Below are 19,611 nucleotides of genomic sequence, written 5' to 3' on the forward strand. Positions count from 1 at the left end.
TATTTTTTTTTTTTTATTTAACAATGGTGAAAGTATGTTAAAAACAAATGCTAAAGTCCTAATAAAATTTACATTACGCTATAAAATGACATAATCTAAAGGCAAAGGCAAAGTGAAATTTTCACTAAGCATTCCCTAATAAAAATCCTATAAAATGAGGTATGTAGTAATTACTTGGGCTAGAATTAAAGGCATATAAGAATGTCTTTAAACACTCGTAGGCAACATACAAAATGCAGTGCAGTCTAGTTATAATTAGTTAAAATACAGGGCAAGTATTATAAAAATCACCTTTTAAATACAACTTTAAAAAGATACATATAATATTTATGCAAACTCTAATTAACATTTCAAAGTAATTATTTCTGTGTGACCCAGACATTTGAACAATTTAATACTCCCACTGAGTATGGAGGAGATGTCAGTAAAATAAAATGTATTTTTGTCTACCTAGAATGTATGTAGTATTTATAAAGGAAAACTCTTGCCTTAGAAACTGAAAACAAACAAAAACTTTACCCAGTGTTATTTCATCTGGATGGATGTTTATTCCAATTGGATGTTTATTCATTCACTGTAGATGTAGAACTTATTGACAATGTTTAAAAAATGAAAGGAACAACAACAAAAATGGAAGGAACAGACCATGCGCCGTGACCTCAGGGCTGGGTGGGCTGCAACACTGGCGCGAAACATGACCACTGAGTCTATTTCAATACGAAAAGCAATTCCTGCCACAAAAGGAGCAAGCAGCGCTGGGTTAGGCCACGTCCCCCAATCCATCACGTATTCCTGAACCACAGTGCTGCTGAAAAGAAACCAACCACTTGTTTGCCTTCCTTCTTTAATTAAAAAAGTTCATTAAATCAGAATAATGTGTCAAAATCCAGAGCTGATTGTGTATTAGTTGGGAAAGGCTAGGTTATGCTGCAGAAACAAATGGATCCCCAAACAGGCCCTAATGACACTCCAGGGTAACTGTCCTCTGGTGGGACTCAGTATCAAGGCCACCGTGCTCTCGTGACTCGACCATCTCCGCAAGTGGTTTCCCCGTTTACATCCACAGGAGGGGCTGACAAGACCCAGCCTGCTCTTGCGGGCTTGGCCCCGGCAGTGACGTACAGTAGGCCCATACGTCACTTCCGCCTACAGCTGGTTGGCAAGACCAGTCACGTGGTCCCACTCGGGGAAAGAGAGGCTTTCACTTGTCCGAGCAACGAGTAGCAGGTGCTGCTGAGCCATCCTAATGTGTAACCACGCTGTACAGTCTTGGAGAAGGTTTCTTTATTTCCCCCCTAGTTGGAGGCGTTTATGGAGTCTAAACCCCACACAGCCAACAAGGCCTGGGCCTCCTTGTGGGGAGAAGGCCCTGCAGTGCCAGCGGAAATGTGACTTGTGGCCCCGCCATTCCGGGAGTTCCTCAAAGTTGAGTACTTGTTCCGTGTGGTACCAGGCTGGCACCCACGCTGACAGGCTTCCACATCCTGGGGAACTAGATGCAGCCCACAGTCCCTGTGGTCTGTGTCTGTCCTAGGAGCCCAACCTGGCTCCTCAAACACAGTGTGTGCTCCCTGTGTTGCTTCTACTTCAGAAAAATAAGGTTTAAAGTCACAGGCACAAGTATATGTCAATTACTGAATAGCTATTCTAAAACAGTTTGCCAGAGTAACTAGGCCTGAAACCCAGGTAGCCAAGAAAGGGATCATTGCTGGAGTAAATCTGAAACAGAACTTGGAGAAGTGGATAGTGGTTATACTGGAGGAGGTAACAGGTTGGTTTCCCATGTTTCACTTAGGAAGTGAAAGTTTCCTATGTTTCACATGGGAAGTGAAAGTCTGATCAAGTTAAACAAGTAAAACAGGGGATGAGATGAAGGCTGAAGCAGTCTTAAGCTCACGATTTTATGCCCAGGCTACAATGAGAAGGATGATGAAAACAATTGTGGGATATTATTCTAGATGTCAAATGCGAGACAGCCTCCAGGGCTGGGAAAAGCTGGTTGCTAGCAGGAAACAGTAGACGTGCAAGTGTGAGAAAAAGACAGGCTAGGCTGGGGTGTGGCCAGAAATGGATTTGAAAGGCAGGCCTGAGACATGTTTCAGAGAAGGGGGCTGTCAGGGCAGGCAGAGGGAGCTTGGCCGCAGAGGAGGTGGCCATGCTGCTGACAGTCAACACCAAATGCTTTTTCTCTGACCCAACCAGAAATCTTGCTTTACAAATGCTGGGGGTTTTGCCCACGGCAACCATAATCCTCTCTTCTCCCTCTCACTGGGTTACTTCTCCAACCCGGGAACGACCTCTTACATGGTACTGACTTAAATCCGTCGTGGCTCTTTCTCAACTTCTTAAGAATAAGTGGAAATACCTTTATTGTTTGTTCTGTCTGGTGTAGAAAATATGGATACGCAAAAGGAAAAAAAAAAAAAAGAAAACCACTGTAATCCTACCACCCACAAAGCAGCAGTCAGCGTTTCGGTATGTTTCCTTCAAGACTTGTGTATGTGTGTTTTTACAAAAATAGGATATACACACTATTCCGTGAATTGCTTTTCTCATTTAACCTATGAAAAGCTAGATTTATTTCTGAATGCCTATTAGACATTTTACCGATACTTCTCAATGTGTCCACGTGAAACTTATCACTTCTAATCTATCCCTACCTTAAATCTATGCCTGAGTTTGTTCATTTACTAACTTATTCATTTACCACCTTCTGAGTCCACAGTAGGGGCCTAGGTGCTTGATAGTTACAGATAAGTCAGCCCTGACACTCTCTCTTCCCAACCCTCCTCACGTTTAATTGGCCACTAAATTACTCATTCATTCAACAAATATTTGTTTCATCTGTCCTGACGTGCCCTGTAGGCAGCCCGTGTCCTCATGATTTGCTCATTCAATAAAATTGAGCAGCTATTATGTGCCACACTTTATTCTGTGCTCTGGACATACCACAGTAAACAAGACAGGCATGCTCCCTTCTACCAGGGTGCTAATAATCTAGAGGGGGAAAAAAATGATACATCACTGCCTTAGTTCTTGATTACTGCCTGACAAATGACCCTCAACTTAGTGAGTTAAAATAACAACAGTTATTATGTCACAGTTTCTGCGGGTCAGGAATCAGCACAGCTCAGCTTGGGGCCTTCTGTCTCAGAGTTTCTCTCACAGCTGCGTTTGGGGTGTCATTCAGGGCTTCAGTCACCTCAAGGCTCAGCTGGGGGAGAATTTGTTTCCTAGCCCATTCATGTAGTTGTTGGCAGGATTCAGTGTCTTGCTGGTTGTTGGCTGCAGGCTGGCCTCAGTTTCTGGCCACATGCACCTCCCCATTAGGGCAGCTCGCGTCAGCAGAGCAAGCAAGCAGGCCGGGGGTGGGGGAGAGAGAGAGAGAGAGAGAGAGAGAGAGAGAGAGAGAGAGAGAGAGAGAGAGAGAGAGAGATCGGAATAGAAAGGGAAGACAGAAGTCATGCCTTTAGGACATAATCTCAGAAGTGACCTGCCGTCACTTTGCCATATTCTCTTTGTTAGGAGCAAGTCCCTAGGTCCTGCCCCCCACTCAAGGGGAGGAGATGAGTAGCAGGAAGTGGGGGCCTTCGGGAGCCATTTTAGAAGGTTGCCTGCCCCCGTCATAAATAGACAAGACAATTCCAGCTCATTTCGGAAGGAAATGAAACAGGGAGAAGACAAAGAGTGCCTGGGAGTGTTGGGAAAGGGACTCCTGAGTGAGCAGGCAGGGGAGACCTCATGAGGAGGGAACAGGTAAACAGGGACCTGAATGACAAGAAGGATCCTGTCTGGGAATACCCAGGCCTCCCTGACAGGGGAACAGGAAGCGCACAGGGGGACAGAGAGCTTTGCGTGTTTGAGGAAGAGAACAGAGGCCAGTAACATGGAAGAAAGTGAGTGATGGGGACACGGTGACTGGTGAGGTGAGAACCTTATAACAGACCTTATAACAAATTACACAAGGTAAATACTGTCCCTGTTTTGGAATAAAAAGTAACTTCCCTAAGATCGCACAGCTTGGAAGTGACGTAGCACACACAAAGATTTGAACTTGGGTCTACCTGATGCTAAAATCCACATATTTGCCCCAGCAGCACCCTGCAGTTCATTGCAGAATCCACTAGAAGGGATGAGTTGCAAAGGAAACCATAAACAAAATGAAAAGACAAGCTTTAGAATGGGAGAAAATATTTGAAAACCAAGCAACTGACAAGGGATTAATCTCCAAAATATACAAATAGCTCATGCAGCTCAATATTAAAAAAACAAACAACCCAATCAAAAAATGGGCAGAAGATCTAAATAGACAGTTCTCCAAAGAAGACATACAGTTGGCCAAAAAGCACATGACAAGATGCTCAACATCACTAATTATTAGAGAAATGCAAATCAAAAGTACAATGAGGTATCTGCTCACACCAGTCAGAATGGCCATCATCAAAAAATCTAAAAACCATAAACGCTGGAGAGAGTGGGCAGTAAAGGGAACCCTCTTGCACTGTTGGTGGGAATGTAAATTGATACAACCACTATGGAGAACAGTATGGAGGTTCCTTAAAAAACTAAGAATAGAGCTACTATATGATCCAGCAATTCCACTCCTGGGCATATATCTGGAGAAAACCATAATTTGAAAAGATACAGGCACCCCAATGTTCATTGCAGCACTATTTACAATAGCCAGAACATGGAAACAACCTGAGTGTCCATCGACAGATGAATGGATAAGGAAGATATGGTACATATATACAATGGAATATTACTCAGCCATAAAAAGAATGAATTAATGCCATTTGCAGCAACACAGATGGACTTAGAGATTGTCATACTGAGTGAAGTAACAGACGAAGAAAAACAAATATCATATATTGCTTATAAGTGGAATCTTAAAAAATGATACAGATGAACTTATTTACAAAACAGAAATAGACTCACAGACTTAGAAAACAAGCTTATGGTTACCGGCGGGGGGGGGGGCTATATATAAAATAGATAACTAATAAGCACCTATATAGCCCAAGGAACTCTACACAATACTCTGTAATGACCTATATGGGAAAAGAATCTAAAAAAGAATGGATATATGTATATGTATGACATTCACTTTGCTGTACCCCTGAAACTAACACTACATTGTAAATCAACTATACGCCAATAAAAATTTTTAAATAAATAAAAAATTTTTTTTAAAAAAAGGATGAGTTGGGTGATCAGCCACCCCGCTGGTCCAGGATGGAGGAGTTGCCTAGGACGTGAGACTTTCATGGCTAAAACCCGGACAGTCCAGAGGAAACCAAGAAAGTTGATCACCCTAGGTGAGAACATGACCACTGGGGTCTTTGATGTGATATTAAACCCAAGCCGAGTCAGCCAGAGGAAGACTTGCCAAAAGAATAAACTGTGGAATAGCCCCACCTTGTTGCTAAAACACGATGTTTTAAATACTGAAGTTTTGTTGCCTTTTGTTTTTCTCAGGTCATTCCTGTGAGAAAAGCTGGCCTAATACAGAGGTGTGGTCATGGAAACTTAGGACTGGGAGAGACCAAGGCTGGTCCCCGCCCAACCTCAGCCACTGAGCAGGACACAGGGCACAGGGCAGGGCTTCCTGTTCCTCAGACCTCTTCCTACTGGGCATCCTGCTTTCGGCATATGTACTGATACGAGTGCCTCGTGCCCCTTCCTGAATCACACCTCCCCCCATCCCCACTCCCCCACCTCAGTGAGGTGCCTGGCCCCTGGGAGGTGCTACACGGCAGTCCAACAAATGACAGTGACCTGTGCACAGCAAAGTGAGATGGGACTGGAAAGCTCACACCAGCGAAAGCTGGAGGCTGAGCTGCAGACGTTACTTGGCTTTGCTGCCTTTACCATATCCTGGTGACTTGAAGCAGGAGGTCAGTGGCTGGAAGATAGCCCCAGTGGCATTGGCTGTCTCTCGTTGAGGCAACTGACCTTCACTTCCTGCAGACCACCTCTCTTCGTGAACCTCTCCTACTGCAGACGCTGTGACCCGGAGCTTCTCTGCTCCTCACAACCGCTCCTCGTCCTGGCCTCACTCTTCCTCCGAGCGTGAGTGACAGCGTGACTGGGCCCTCGCCGCCTTCTCCTCCTCCCCAAAGAGCCCCATGCTCAGCTGGAACTTGCGCTTCTAAGCTGAAGACCTCCTAAGGAGTCTCAGACCCGACTGCCTTGATCTAGTGACCGAGGTAGATCATATCCACTCCCCCTCTGAGCAGCACCCCTCGTGGGTGGGATATACTCCATGCCCCATTGTCAGGCTTGGCCTGATTTCTTGCTTTGACTGTGAAATGTGGGCAGAGTGACAGTGTGCTAATTTCCAGGAGAAGATTTAACAGGTGCCGCATGGCCGTTTGTCCCATACGCTTCCCTTCTGGCACCGAAGGGCATGCTCAAATAGAGGCTTGTCTTTCAGCCTGGGATGCAGAAGGAGACAACCAAATACCTACTCTCTCTGCTTTCTACAGAACCTCCAAAGCTGATGGTATCATAAAAAGCACATCATTGAAAGGTGACTATTTGCAAATGGGATCAGATCTCTAAGAATGACTGGATAGGAAGCTTCTGCCCAGTAATTATTCAAGGTGAAATGGAGAATTGATACATTCCGAAAGAGTACCTAAAATAATGCCAAGACCCAATACTCAGAGACCTATTACAAGTGACTTCTGAGAGAGACAAGCTTTAGGAGAGCTCTGCTTGCCCCACCTACAAAGGTTGGGTTATGGAGTGTGTGGGCTTTCGGTTTGAATGACAAGGTGTTGAGATAGTTTATTCTTAACAGAGCAACTGGAGCCAGAACTTTCAATATGTCAGCCCGTGTCACACACTCCATACCCACCCGTGGCTTTCCATGACACGTGAGAGCCATGACCCCCAAGAGCCTGCATGACATGATTCCCACCACCCCATCTCCCACACTGCCCTTCTTTCTCATTTTACTCCAAGCACTGGCCTCCTTACCATCTCTCAAAGACACCAAGAAAGCTTCTGCCTCCAAGGCCTTGCACCTGCTGTTCTCACCAGCCAAAACACTCACTCCCTAAATGTCCCCATGATACTCCCTCTCTCCCTTTAGGCTTCTATCCTGGTCTCACCTTATCGCCCACGTGGAGACTGTACTTCCTTGATCTTTATCCCTTTTGTTAAAATCAAACACAGACGGAGACCAGACTTGAGAATTTCCTGAGTCGTCATACAAGCAAAGCTTATTTTAACTTAGTTTTGCAAGACAAGTGAGGTTACTAATTCCTACTTAAGTTTGGCATTGGTTTTACTTCTGTTTTTTATGAACTTTTGAAGCTTTGGATAATGAATTGGAGCACGTCACGGCACTCCTGGTTTGAAGCACTTCAGAGTCAATGTGTAATATTGATGTTTGCTTTCTTCTGCAGTGAGAGGGCGGACCACATGTTCCAGATGATTTGACCACAGGTGGGTGCAGCTTACATTAGCCTGAATTGCTGAGTCACTACCTAGAGCAAAATTTCCCCGGAGACTTGTCTCGACCCTCAGTGGTCTCTGTATATTTGTTACAGCAGCATAACCTAAGCTATCCTGATTGATACCCATTCCCACATGCCATCAACCCCTCTCCCCTTACGCTACTTTATTTTCTCCATAGTATTTATTATCACTTGACATATTGTATATTTACACGTTTGTTTGTGGAGGTCATTAATGTTGCTCACCAAATATTTCCATCTCTCTGCCCTCTGGACATGTAGGATGGGGCCGTGTTCCAGAATTTCCCTCGTGCACAACAACTGACCCCTTTGGACTCATCCTGGGTCCCAATGTGACAGACAGACCCTAGGCTGGTCCCCACGATCCCTAAATCTTGGTGTTCATGCCCTTGTATAATATTCTCCTCTTGAGTATGGGCAAGAGCTGTGACTTACTTCTCACCAATAGAATGTGGTGAACGTGATGGGGTGTCGGTCCTATAATCATGTCACGTCGTATAAGACCCCTGTCCTGCTAGCAGACTCTGTCTGTGCCTCAGGCTTTGAAGTATCAGCTGTCATAAAGTAAATGGTTGTATTGGAGATGCTCACATGGCCCCTAGGAGCCAACAGTGACCCTGAGCTAGAAACAAATCCTCAACCCACGACTTCAGGAAATGAATTCAGCCAAAACCCTGAGAAATACTGGAAGTGACTCTTTTCCTGGTTTAGGCTGTGGTGAAAGCCCCAGTCAAGTATCTGAATTTCAGCTTGATGAGACCCTGAGCAGAGGACTCAGTGACGCCGCCATGTTGGCCTACCCACCCACCTGACAAGAATTAAGCTCCATGAGGGCAGAGATTTGTTTTGTTTGCTTCTAATTCCCCAGCATTGCTTGGCATATAGTGGGCACTCAATAAATATTTATTGGATGAACGAATAAATGGAAAAGAACTTTGTTTTGTTTAACTTAAGAGAGAGATACTTGCCTATAATAAATTATTCATTAAATATAACATGTTAAATATAATATGTTTTGAAAAGTCTAAAGCAACTAAAACGCTGTCATAAGTTTATTACTGAGTTCCAATTCTCATTATGCACAAGGATGATATGATTTGATCCATGGTAGGAACTAAATTTATGCTAAAAAAAAAAGGACAATATAAAATGAGTGTTTCTTAATCCAGATAAATAAAACAAAACTTTCATTGGTCTTAACCGTGTCATGAGAAATTGGCTGTTAGCATTTTTGCCAAACTTGGAGAGTATGTCTGGAATAGTCTGGTTTACAACATAGGCTACATAACGAACAGGAAGTCACATAGTGGAATCTCGTCAAATAAGAGCCTCAGAATGAAAACCATGAGGACAGGCCTTGATTTACAGTAAAGCCATTTCTCATGTAAGGAACTTCATAAGGATTTATTTCATAGTGACGGTTATAATTGTCCTGAGAAATGCAGGAAATTGGGACAGCCAGACTCAAACATGTGGATATTTTGTGACAATGTTATATTGCAAAGTGGCTTCCCTTTGTCAACTGTCACACTTGTGGATTCCTTTCTTACTACTTGTGATAGGCACAATAATCGTCTCCCAAAGACATCCACATTTTAGTCTCCAGACCCTGTAAATATGTTATGTTACACGGCAAGGAGGAATTAAGGCTTTAGATGGAATTAAGAGGCTAATCAGCTGGTTTTGAAATGGGGAGATTATTCTAGATTCTCTGGGTGGGCCCAATATAATCATAAGTGTGTTAATAAGTGAAAGAAGGAGACCAGAGTGTCAGAGTCAAGGCCATTCCTTGCCTGGTTAGCTTGCAATTGGGGTAAAACCTCAGGTACGATCACTTCTGGACACTGCTGTATTAGTTTCCTATTGCTGCTTTAACAAATTACTGCAAATTTAGTGACTTTAGGACAAGAAAATATTTTTAATCTTATAGTTTTGGAGGTCGGACACTGGGGTAAAATCCTTTCCGGAGTAAAGTCCGTTTCCCTGCCTTTTCCACCTTCCAAAGGCAAGCTAACCAGTTGGCTTGTCACAGTCCCATGGATGCTGGCAGAACACAGGAGACCAGTGACAAAAGATAATTTCTTACAGCAATGACAGCAGCTAGAGTACCAGCATTTTGCATGGTTCTCTGAGCCCAGATTCCCATGGGGCAGGGTGACGAGGGCCCTGTTACACCTGCACACACAGTGGGGTGTATGACAGAAGAGGATCCCTGAGCTTGGGGAACTCAAATCTTTCCAATTGGGCAGTAAGCACGCCTGCTCTCTGCTCCCAAGGCAGGTACTACTGTATCTTCCAAAGCTGAAAAGTAGTAGTAAGAATAATAAGCATGAGAACAGTGGTTTTAACTTACAAACTACTTTTCACATCCACCATCTAATTTAATCTTCTTAACAACCCCGTAAAAAGGTAACACTCCCAAGAGATTGAGTCCCAGAAACACTGACTGACAGGCAGAAGACCACCGACCCAGTGAGGGTGGGGCCACCACTTCCTGTCGCCATTTTTCATTCTACTACTCTTGGCAAATCCACCTATTTGTGTAGCTCTTCACCCTCGGAAGGTATGAAGCTCAGAGTAAATAGTTTTTCAAGCTCTCACCCTGGTGACATGCACATGGTAGAGACTGAAAGGCAGCTGATAGAAAGAACATGGGCTATGGAATTAGGTGACTGGAGTTCAGATCCTGACTGTGCTTCTTACTAGCTTCTCTGACCTCTACGGGCCTCGGTGTGCCCATCTGCAAAATGGGGTTCATAAATCTTTCACAGGGATGCTGAGAGACTTTCACCTTATGTGTAATGTTCATGTTGTCCCTCTTGGAATTACTTGCACAACTTATGTCTTCCCTGTAAGACTGTGAGTTTTTGTTCTCAATCGAAATATGACTTACAATATTATGTTAGTTTCAGGTGTAGGACACAGTGATTTGATATTTTTATAGATTATACTCCATGTAAAGTTCTTATAGAATATTGGCTATATTCCCTGTGCTGTACAGTACATCCTTGCATCTTATCTATTTTATTCCTACGAGTGTGCACCTCTTAATCTCCCTCACTCATTTTGCCTCTCACCCACACCTCTCCCCTCTGGCAACCACCAGTCTGGTGTCTGTATCTGTAAGTCTGTTTCTGTTTTGTTAAATGTATTCCTTTTTAAAACTGTGAGCTTCTCAAGGACAGGGGCCATGACTTTGTGCTGTTCACCCCAGCAACTAATTCCATGCCTGACAGGAGGACATGCTGAGTAAACGTTGTCAACAGAAAGCCAATGTCTGGCCCCTCGTAGGTGCCTGACAGTCTTGGTCTCTTGACACCCTCCCTTTTCAGGCTGCCCCTTTCTGGGTTGGCTTCCCGCATGATGGCTTGTGCTGGGCATGGAGTGGTTCCAATAGGAAGTTCAGGTCCTCCAGAGCAGTCACTTTCATTTCCTAAAACTAAAATTTCTGGAAACATGTGATGCAAGAGTGGAATTTGACTGAAGTCACTCCCTGGACAGCCTGCGGCAAGACAGAGTTGTCCTGCCCGCTTCCTGGCAGAGCTGGGGTTGGTCCAGTTGTGCAAGTTTCTGAGATTTCAAGCAGAACAAGTCTTCCTGTGTGCCCGCGGTGCAGGGAAGCTTCCTCAGCAGAGCTGGCCTGCGGTCTTGGAAAGGAGAGCAGCGACCTTCCCCTCCCAGAGCAGTCCTAGGTCTCTCTCCTCCGAAAGGAACAATATGCTATCGTTGGGCCTTCGGTTGTGGCCTGGAGCCGTCCCTTGACAAAGAGGCAAAACGTGTTCTCAAATGAGGTTTTCCTGGAATGGGTTCCTCCCCTCCTCCTTCCTCTGTCCCCTCCCCTTTCCTGGACTCTATTCTCTGCTTCTGAGGGGGTCCCCCCCTCTTCCCTAATACTTTGCCTTCATTGTCCCAGTTGAACCTGCCTGAGGCCACACCCTTTGCTCCCAATTTGCACCTCCACCTGTGTCATCAAACCCTCATTTTCTGAGAGAAACTGAGCTCCTCTAGTTGGTAAGAGGGAAACAATATTCATCTTAAAGTCGGAAGCCCCATAAATATTTACATTCCTTAGTGTATTTACCTTTTATCAAAGGGGCTTATTCGTCCAAGTGAACGCTTTCTATGGCATCATTTTCATACAGAACTTCTGGTCAGTTAGTTCTTTCCAGGTCCCTCAAGGAATAATTCTTTCTCGATAACACCTGCTCCTTTGAGAGTGACATGGGGGGAGGGTCGGTGACTTTATATTTGATTGACATTGGATAAGGTCTTTCCTCACCTATTGGGTCTTCTGTCCTCATTGGACCAGAAAGATAGGTTTGGGATCTGATTATTTGAGTGGCAACAGTTATCTGGTAATTTTTCTGGCAGTCAGTTTAAGATTAGAAACAAATGCTTTTTTAGGAAAGAGTGGGAGGAAAAAATCTACCCAGATATCCACACCCATTCATATCGTTTAATTTTCTCTCGGAATTTTTATTATCTGCCAGCACAGCTTTGAGTTCTGCAATTTCACGGGTCTAAGAGTTCCTCAGTCAACAGAGCCACAGTCTGCTTTCTCTTCTCATCCACCCCACCACTGTGTAATTTTGTCACCTAGTATTATTATTCGTATGCTGAATGTTTGTGCACAGATATGGACAGGCAGCTTCATTTCTCCAGCTGATTTTCCACAAAATAAATACAATTATTCTTTTGGCTCTACTGACAAACAACTCATAGCACTCCCAAAGGCCAGGCACTGTTTGTGCTTTGCAGAAGGCACTTTGCCTAATCGTCATAACAACCCTATTAAGTTCATTTTACAGAGATGATAACTGGAGAGGATCACGCAGTTAGCAAGGGGGCCCACAACCTCTATCTGTAACCACAGCACACACTGTCTCCCTACTGTACTTTCATGGAAGACCTGTTTTAAAAACACTTTAAAATATCATTTCTCACAATAAACAAGAGTCATAGTATCCTAACTTTCTAAAAGTCAATCTGGACTGTTGGACAGATGGACAGTTAAGGGAGGACCAGACCCCACTGTAGCAATGGCAGGTTCATGGTTGTCGAGGTAATATTTCTGTTGTCCCCGCAGATTCTGGGGGGTTGGGGGCAGTGGCCCCTTGAATCAGGAAATAGAAAGGTGGCTGTGGGCAGAGCAAGTGACTGTGTGAGATTCCTTCCCCCGGATGAATGTTCTCATTATTTTTCTCCTGATCCATCAACAATTGGGTTAGACTGGCTGACCTACAGCAAACTAGAGCAGGAACTAAGTTCCCACAGTTTAAATGCCTATTAAAAAATAATAGCTAACACTGAGCATGTACCAGCTTCTGGGCATTATACCCTGGCTAAGAGTTATCATTCCCCTTTAACAGATGTAAAAACTGAGTCTTGTGATCTGCTCAGTCATAACGCTAGCATGTGGAAGAGGTTTGAACCCGAGTCTCTCTGACGACAAAGCTCCGGCCCTTTTGTTCCATTGTCCCCATAACACTGTGGACGAGGGGCAGGACTCTGTTATGCTGAGCCCTGGAAACCAGTCGGGTTCGGCTTTGGATCTGTGCTCTGTGGTGCCTGGGCCATGGTTGGCGGCTGAACTGATTCAGTCCAGAAGCTGATTTATGGCAGCGATTCATGAGTCCTTTAGAGCTGGAATAGCATATTCTTATGAACCTATATTTTAGTATGTATGCAGGAAATAAGGGAAAAGCTGTTATGAGCCAGGAAGGATAACGATCATGATCATGATAATACCAGCTAACGGTTATTGATCTCTTTGTATGCCAAGTTTCTGTTAAGCACATTATATGCATAAACTCGCTTAAACAGGAGGGAAAGTCAACTGGTATTGAGAAGGTCCCATACAATTATCGTTTAGCTTCCTTTTCAAAATAGTAAATGGTATCATTTCAGGCAAGGTTTGTTTTGCTTAAGTGTCTCATATGAGGAAATCACACTTGAATTGTGCAATGCATTTGGGCAACATTTGTATGAAGAAATCCTGCAACAAAATAGGGGCACTTACATACGCACTATGAAAAATCTAGCCTTTTCTATTATTTGAGGGTTCAGTCACATTCTCATTGAATAGTATTATTCTCATTGAGTAAAACTAGCAAGATTATGAAGCATAGGCATTTGTCTATGGAGATCTAGTGAAATGCATGGTGCAAGGGGCTTTGAAATCAGAGTGAGGTTCCAATCCTACCTATGTCACTTGACAAGCCCTGAACCCTTCTGAGCCTCTTTAAATTTAAAATGCAGATAATACCTGCCTCATAGACTTGTTAAGGCATTAAAAAAAACATACATTAAACTTCAAGTGGAGATATTAACACAAGATCAGTCTTAGTATAAGCATCTACTCCCACCCCTCCATCCCGCTTTGGAGGCTACCTGCCAAACTTGACAGTGTTCCCTGACTTCTCCATTCTTCAAGCTCTATTCTGTGCCCCATTTTATGGTTCTTTATTTCCTGATTATCTTGATTTATTCATTTATTTATTCAAAAGTTTTTACTGAACACATACTATATACAAGTCACTGGGTAAGCACTGAGAATACAATAGTGACCTAAACAATTCTTTTTATGGCCTCATGAGAGAGACAGGCACTAATCACACATGTGGGAGGATATAGTTATGAACTAAGCTAAATGCTATGAAGGAAAGGAACACATATCTAGGCTGAAGAGTAAGGGAAGTGAAGGTGAGTGGAGACCTGAAGGAGAAGTGAGAGTCTCTATGGCAGGTGGTGATGGTGTTGGTGATACTGTAATGATGGGGGTGATGGTGCAGGTGGAGGTGGTGGTGATGGTGCAGATGGAGGTGGTGGTGATGGTGTTGGTGATACTGTAATGATGGAGGTGATGGTGCAGGTGGAGGTGGTGGTGATGGTGCAGTGGGGATGCTGGTGCTAGTGGTGGAGATGATGTTGGTGGTGGAGGTGCTGGTGATGGTGGAGGGGATGGTAGTAGAGGATGGTACCCACAGCACAGGGAACAGCATATGCAAAGGATCTGTGGTGGGTGGAAACTCCGTGGGTCTGGAAACCTGGAAGTCTGATGTGGCTGATGTGGCTGCTCACAGATGGTGAGGGTGAGAAGAGGCAGAGACCAGAAGTTGAAGCACAAGCCACACCACAGACCCTGCAGGAACTTGTAGCCTATGTTAAATCCTTGGATCCTAATCCTAAGAACAATTTGGAAGCCACAGAAGAATTTTAAACTTGAGGTGGGGTGAAATGATCAGATTTGCATTGTTAAAAGATCATTCTAGATCTCTACTGTCCAGTAATGGTAGCTACTAGCTACACATGGGTATTGAACACTTGAAATGTTGCTGGTCTTAGTTGGGATGTGCTGTGAATGTAAAATACACACTGGATTTCAAATACAGTGTAAAAAAGGAATGTAAAATATCTTGTTACTTTTTTCATAGTCTTTACATATAGGAATGGTAATATTTGGGGTTAAATGTAATGTAATTAAAATCAGTTTTACCTGTTTCTTGCTTACCTTTTAAAATGTAACTACTAGGACATTTAGAATTACATAAGCAGCTCCCATGATATTTTCATTAGAGGGGGCTGCTCTAGATGCAGCGTGAAGAAGGAACTACAGAGAAGGCGAAGCAGGTGAGACCATCAGGAGGTTGTTTTCATAGTCCAGGCAAGAGGTGAAGGTAGCTCTAACTAGGTTGATGGAAGTGGGAGTAAAAGGAGTTGGATGGATTCGAGGTAAAATCAGCAGAACTAAGTCCTGTAGCAGATGCTTCTGGATAGATGGTGGTGCCACATGTTGAAATAAAAAACACTAAGAGAGGACCAGCCTTGGCAAGAAGTATCATGAGCTCAGATTTGGACATGCTGAGTGGACATGCTCTGAGACATCCACGTGGACGCATGTCTCCAGAAGGCAGTTGCCCATCTAGGTCTGCATGGGAGACTTAAATTTGAGAGGTATTGGCATACCAATGAGATGAGAATAAATGAGACTCCTTAGGAAGAAAGCAGCCAGTGAGGAGTGGCCTAGGACCTAGACTTGGGAAACAGGGTAAGGGAGGATAAGTCTGTAAAGGAGCGTTGAAAAGGAAGCCTAAGTATGTGGGGTCATGGAAGCCAAGGGAGAAGCAAAGAAGGAAGGAGTGTCAGCAAGGAGATTTGTTCTGACAGGTTAGGCAACAGGAAGAATACAATGTATCTGGGAGTTAGCAGTATGGCAGTCACTGATGACCTTTGCAAGTGCTGGTTGGAGTGATAGGGGTGGAAGCCAGCTTGGAGTAGATTAAAGACTGGGCAAGAGGTGAGGAAACAGAGACAGGAAGTATAAAGAGCTCTTTCCAGAAGTTACTCTATGAAGGAAGAGAGAGAGAGAAGCTTGAGGGAGATGAGAATTTGTTTTTGTTTGTTTATTTGAAATAAATATGGAAGAGACTTGAGGATGTGTAAACACTGGTAGGAATGATCTGGTTGAGATGGAGCGGTGGAAAATACAGGAGAGAGAAAGGATACTAAGCAGCACGTGGCTCCTGGGATGGCAGGGAGGGAGCGTCTCGACTGAACCAGGTGGGGCTGGCGGCCATTCTAGGAGGGAGCCCTCTCCTACTGCAGCAGGAGGGGAGGGTGGGTGTGGGTAGGAGCTCAGCAGTGAGAAGTTGAGGGGATCTTTGTGGATGGTTTTAATTTCCTCTGCAACATAAGAGGCAAAGTCATCCCTGAGAGCATGTGGGGAGGCAGAGACTGCCAGTGGCTGGAGGAGGGTGGAGGGTGAGGTGGGTTGGCTAGAAAAGTGTAATAAAAGTGCCTGGTCTCCTCTAAGTCCATAGGGACCTTTCAGGTTTAGGACTTTGTCACATAGGAGGAATAGGAACATAAGGAAAAGAGAGTGGTGGCTCTAGAATTTCTATTTATAAGTGATGATCTGACTCAGGGGTGAGAGGGCTTGAAGCTTTTTGTACACTATTTTCCATTACATGATAGTGAGAAAACACCAACTGTTCATACGGAAGGGCAAGGAAGGCTTCTGGAGATTGGGGGGAGGGAAAAGCCCTCTCCTTCAACTCCGTGTTTGGCGACACCACTGGCAAGAGGGTTTGCGGGGGTGGTAAGGGTGTCTTGGAGATTCTGAGGTAAGAAAAGCTACATCATCCCAACTTCTCCAAGACCTCCTGCTGGCACCCCCAGCACCCCTGTGCAACGGGCATGCATATTCAGACCATCGGTGGCCACACCCAGGCTGGTATTTTCCCTGTAAAAAAGGGGGAAGAACCCAGCGAACCAGAAATTTGGGGCCAAGTATGACTCTCCACAGAATGCTTAGAGGATGGGAACCCTGGGTTCTGCTGACCCTTCCACCTGTGAGCTCCAGCTTGCACCAGGCATTGGCCTGAATCTACACTAAATAAGGAAGAAAGACAAGGCAGGAGATGACCAATGGGTTGGGGGAAGGGGAGGGACCAGTGGACTCTGAGCAAGATTCAGGAGGCTGAGTTAATCATTTTGAACTTGGACAACTCTTTGTAATCCCCGGGTCCAGGGAGTGACCGAGGTAGTGCAGGGGAGGAGCTCAGGGGATGAGGGGGTATAGGAACCGAGAGGTGACAGGTGGGTCATCTTTGTGAACAGTGAAGCAGTTGGGCTCCTGGAAGATCTTAAGAAGAAGTCTGTGAGCAGATGCCAAAGTCTTCGACAAGTGAGAGGAAGGGAGTAGGAGGTCAGCAGATGGTGAGAGACAGCGGAGGGCATGAGGGCAAATGGCGTATGTGAGCTGGGACTGGTTTTCTTACAAAAGGTTGGGGAGATAAGTCAGTGACTCACACATTTGATCAGGGAGTGGAGTTCCTGGATCTGATGATGCCTTACCCTACCCTACCCTAACCCTAACCCTAACCATGGATTTAATCTCTTAGATTTAATCCCATCATATAAACCAACATTTAGTACAAATCATATCTTAGTAATCTAAAAGGGCTAGAGCTGGCACATGGTAAATAATGTATACACAGTCAAATCTGTTCCAGTGATTGACAGCTCAAGGAAGCCATAGCTGAGGGAGGAGCAGAAGGACGCTGACAGGACACACAGGATCAGACCAGAAGATGAGGCCGTAACTGACTCAGGCCGGAGGAAGCCGTGGCCATAGGCAGCAGAAGAGGAAGGAAGCACATGGCAAATTTTTTCTTTGGTGACAAATTTAATTTTGTCAATGTTGGCTTTCTTTATAAAAAGTCCTCATAATTTTTTGTCTGCAGAAGAGATAATTCAGGAGTTTGCTGTGGCTTTATGATTTAATATCTAAATAACTAAATTTGCCAAGTTAAAAATTTTGTCCTTCCTTAAGCTTTTAGGTTTGACTAACTATTCGTAAATCTATTAAATTTAAACATCAGTTTAAAAGGGACTTTGGCTTTTGTTTGGTCCCATTTACAAATTTAGCTAATTAAACTTTTAATTAATTTTAGCAGCATTTATAAATGTAATATATTTGATGTTCTCTTTAAGTGTCAATTGTTTGACTTAGTAAAACTTTCCTGAGTTCTTAAACGATTCTAATATAACTAATACACTTATAAATATGGTAAAATTTAAGCTCTCTTAAATGTTTCAATGTATGACAAATGTTTCAATCCGTGTTTCTACAAACAATGAAAAATTTCAACTTAAAATCACAAGTATAAATGAAGTATATATTTTAAGTTGGAATTACAAGCTTGACCTTGACTCTAACAGACCAAACTTAAAAAATGTGACAAGTCTTTAAAACCCAAATATTCATAGATTCCTTAGCACAAAATATTAATATAAATACTAATTATAACTCTTCCAGAGATTGCATCCAGAAACTTTTTGGGTCAAGTATGACCGCCCATATAATGGCCAAGAAGACAGCAACTTCCAGGCTTTGAAAGATACTTACACACACGTAGGAAACCATTACATCATCATACATAATTTGGGAATTCATTCATAGAGAGGTGGCCAATGATATGGCCTAAGAAGCTGGCAATATTCTTGTCTGTGACCGTGACTGGTACACACTGAACCCTAGTTATGCTTTGTAACAGGACTGAACCTAGAGAAGGCAGTGGTCACACAGCTCATATCCCTGGCTCTGAGTTATTATCATGAGCTCATTTTTTCCATCCACATGGAAGGCAGCAACTTCTACCCAGACTGCCACATCACATGGTTGGATTTAGCAGTTATTTGATTCTTAAGATATTTCAATATATGTCCCAAGGCACTCCAAAGAACTTAGAAATTGATAAAATTCTGCCTTCTTTTCATATTCTTCCTGACTGATGAGGCCATACAGATATTAAAATGATACCAGCTGCTCTCTCATGGTTTTGTCTGACTCTGTTCTTGGAAACAATACACTATATTTCTTCATTCTCGGCTTTAAACAAGGTCAGCTATTGTGCGGCAAGGGTAGGAAGTTGGGGCGAGAAGCCACTGGTCAGACTTCTCTCCCTTGCAGTCCCACCTGTGTCTGCAATGTCCATACTCCATTCCTCCAGACCCAACTGATGTTCTGAAAAGGCATGTCAATCCACCACTCAACAAGTAATAGTTGGGACTTCCCTGGTGGTCCAGTGGTTAAGAATCTGCCTTCCAATGCAGGAGGCGCGGGTTTGATCCCTGGTTGGAGAGCTAAGATCCCACATGCCACAGGGCAACTAAGCCTGTGCACCACAACTAGAACCCACGCGCTCTGGAGCTCCCGTGCCGCAACTAGAGAGCCCTCGTGCCACAACAAAAGATCCCGGGTGCTGCAACTAAGACCCGAATCGGCCAAATAAATAAATATTTAAAAAGAAGCAAGTAATAGTTGATTAGTGCCTACTGTGTTCTCAGGGCTGGGAATACTTCACTGCAAAAAGGAGAACAAAGTCCATGACCTCATGAAATTTACATCCAGCCACATTCAGCAGCTGTGTGTGAATTTGAAATCTCCTTTTCTATCATCTACTACCAGTCTTGCAACAGATGAAAGTTATTTGCATTGTCCTTGAGAGTTTTGTATATTTGGACCTAACCTATACAAACTTACCTCATATATCATCTTCATGGTTTGGCCCTTTGCATCTGGGATAGTGCATCAGAGAACTTGAAGAAAAGTCTCTTTCCC

At 43.9% G+C, this 19,611-nt stretch overlaps 2 protein-coding genes across 2 annotated transcripts in view; both read left to right on the forward strand.

The window, feature by feature from the left end:
• Positions 1–14,387: 14,387 nt before the first annotated feature.
• Positions 14,388–19,611, forward strand: part of LOC103091428 (toll-like receptor 2) — a 12,066-nt gene continuing 6,842 nt past the window's right edge. Inside the window, 1 exon segment of the mRNA XM_082931395.1 lies at positions 14,388–14,463. Coding sequence (XP_082787521.1) covers positions 14,388–14,463 — 76 coding nt within the window.
• Positions 18,906–19,611, forward strand: part of TLR2 (toll like receptor 2) — a 15,861-nt gene continuing 15,155 nt past the window's right edge. Inside the window, exon 1 of the mRNA XM_007466720.1 lies at positions 18,906–18,911. The gene's annotated coding sequence lies outside the window, so the exon portion shown is untranslated. The remainder of the gene's footprint in view (positions 18,912–19,611) is intronic.

The sequence above is a fragment of the Lipotes vexillifer genome, unplaced genomic scaffold (genome assembly GCF_000442215.2).
Source record: "Lipotes vexillifer unplaced genomic scaffold, Lipotes_vexillifer_v1.1 scaffold498, whole genome shotgun sequence".
In the NCBI taxonomy this organism is placed as follows: Eukaryota; Metazoa; Chordata; class Mammalia; order Artiodactyla; family Lipotidae; genus Lipotes; species Lipotes vexillifer.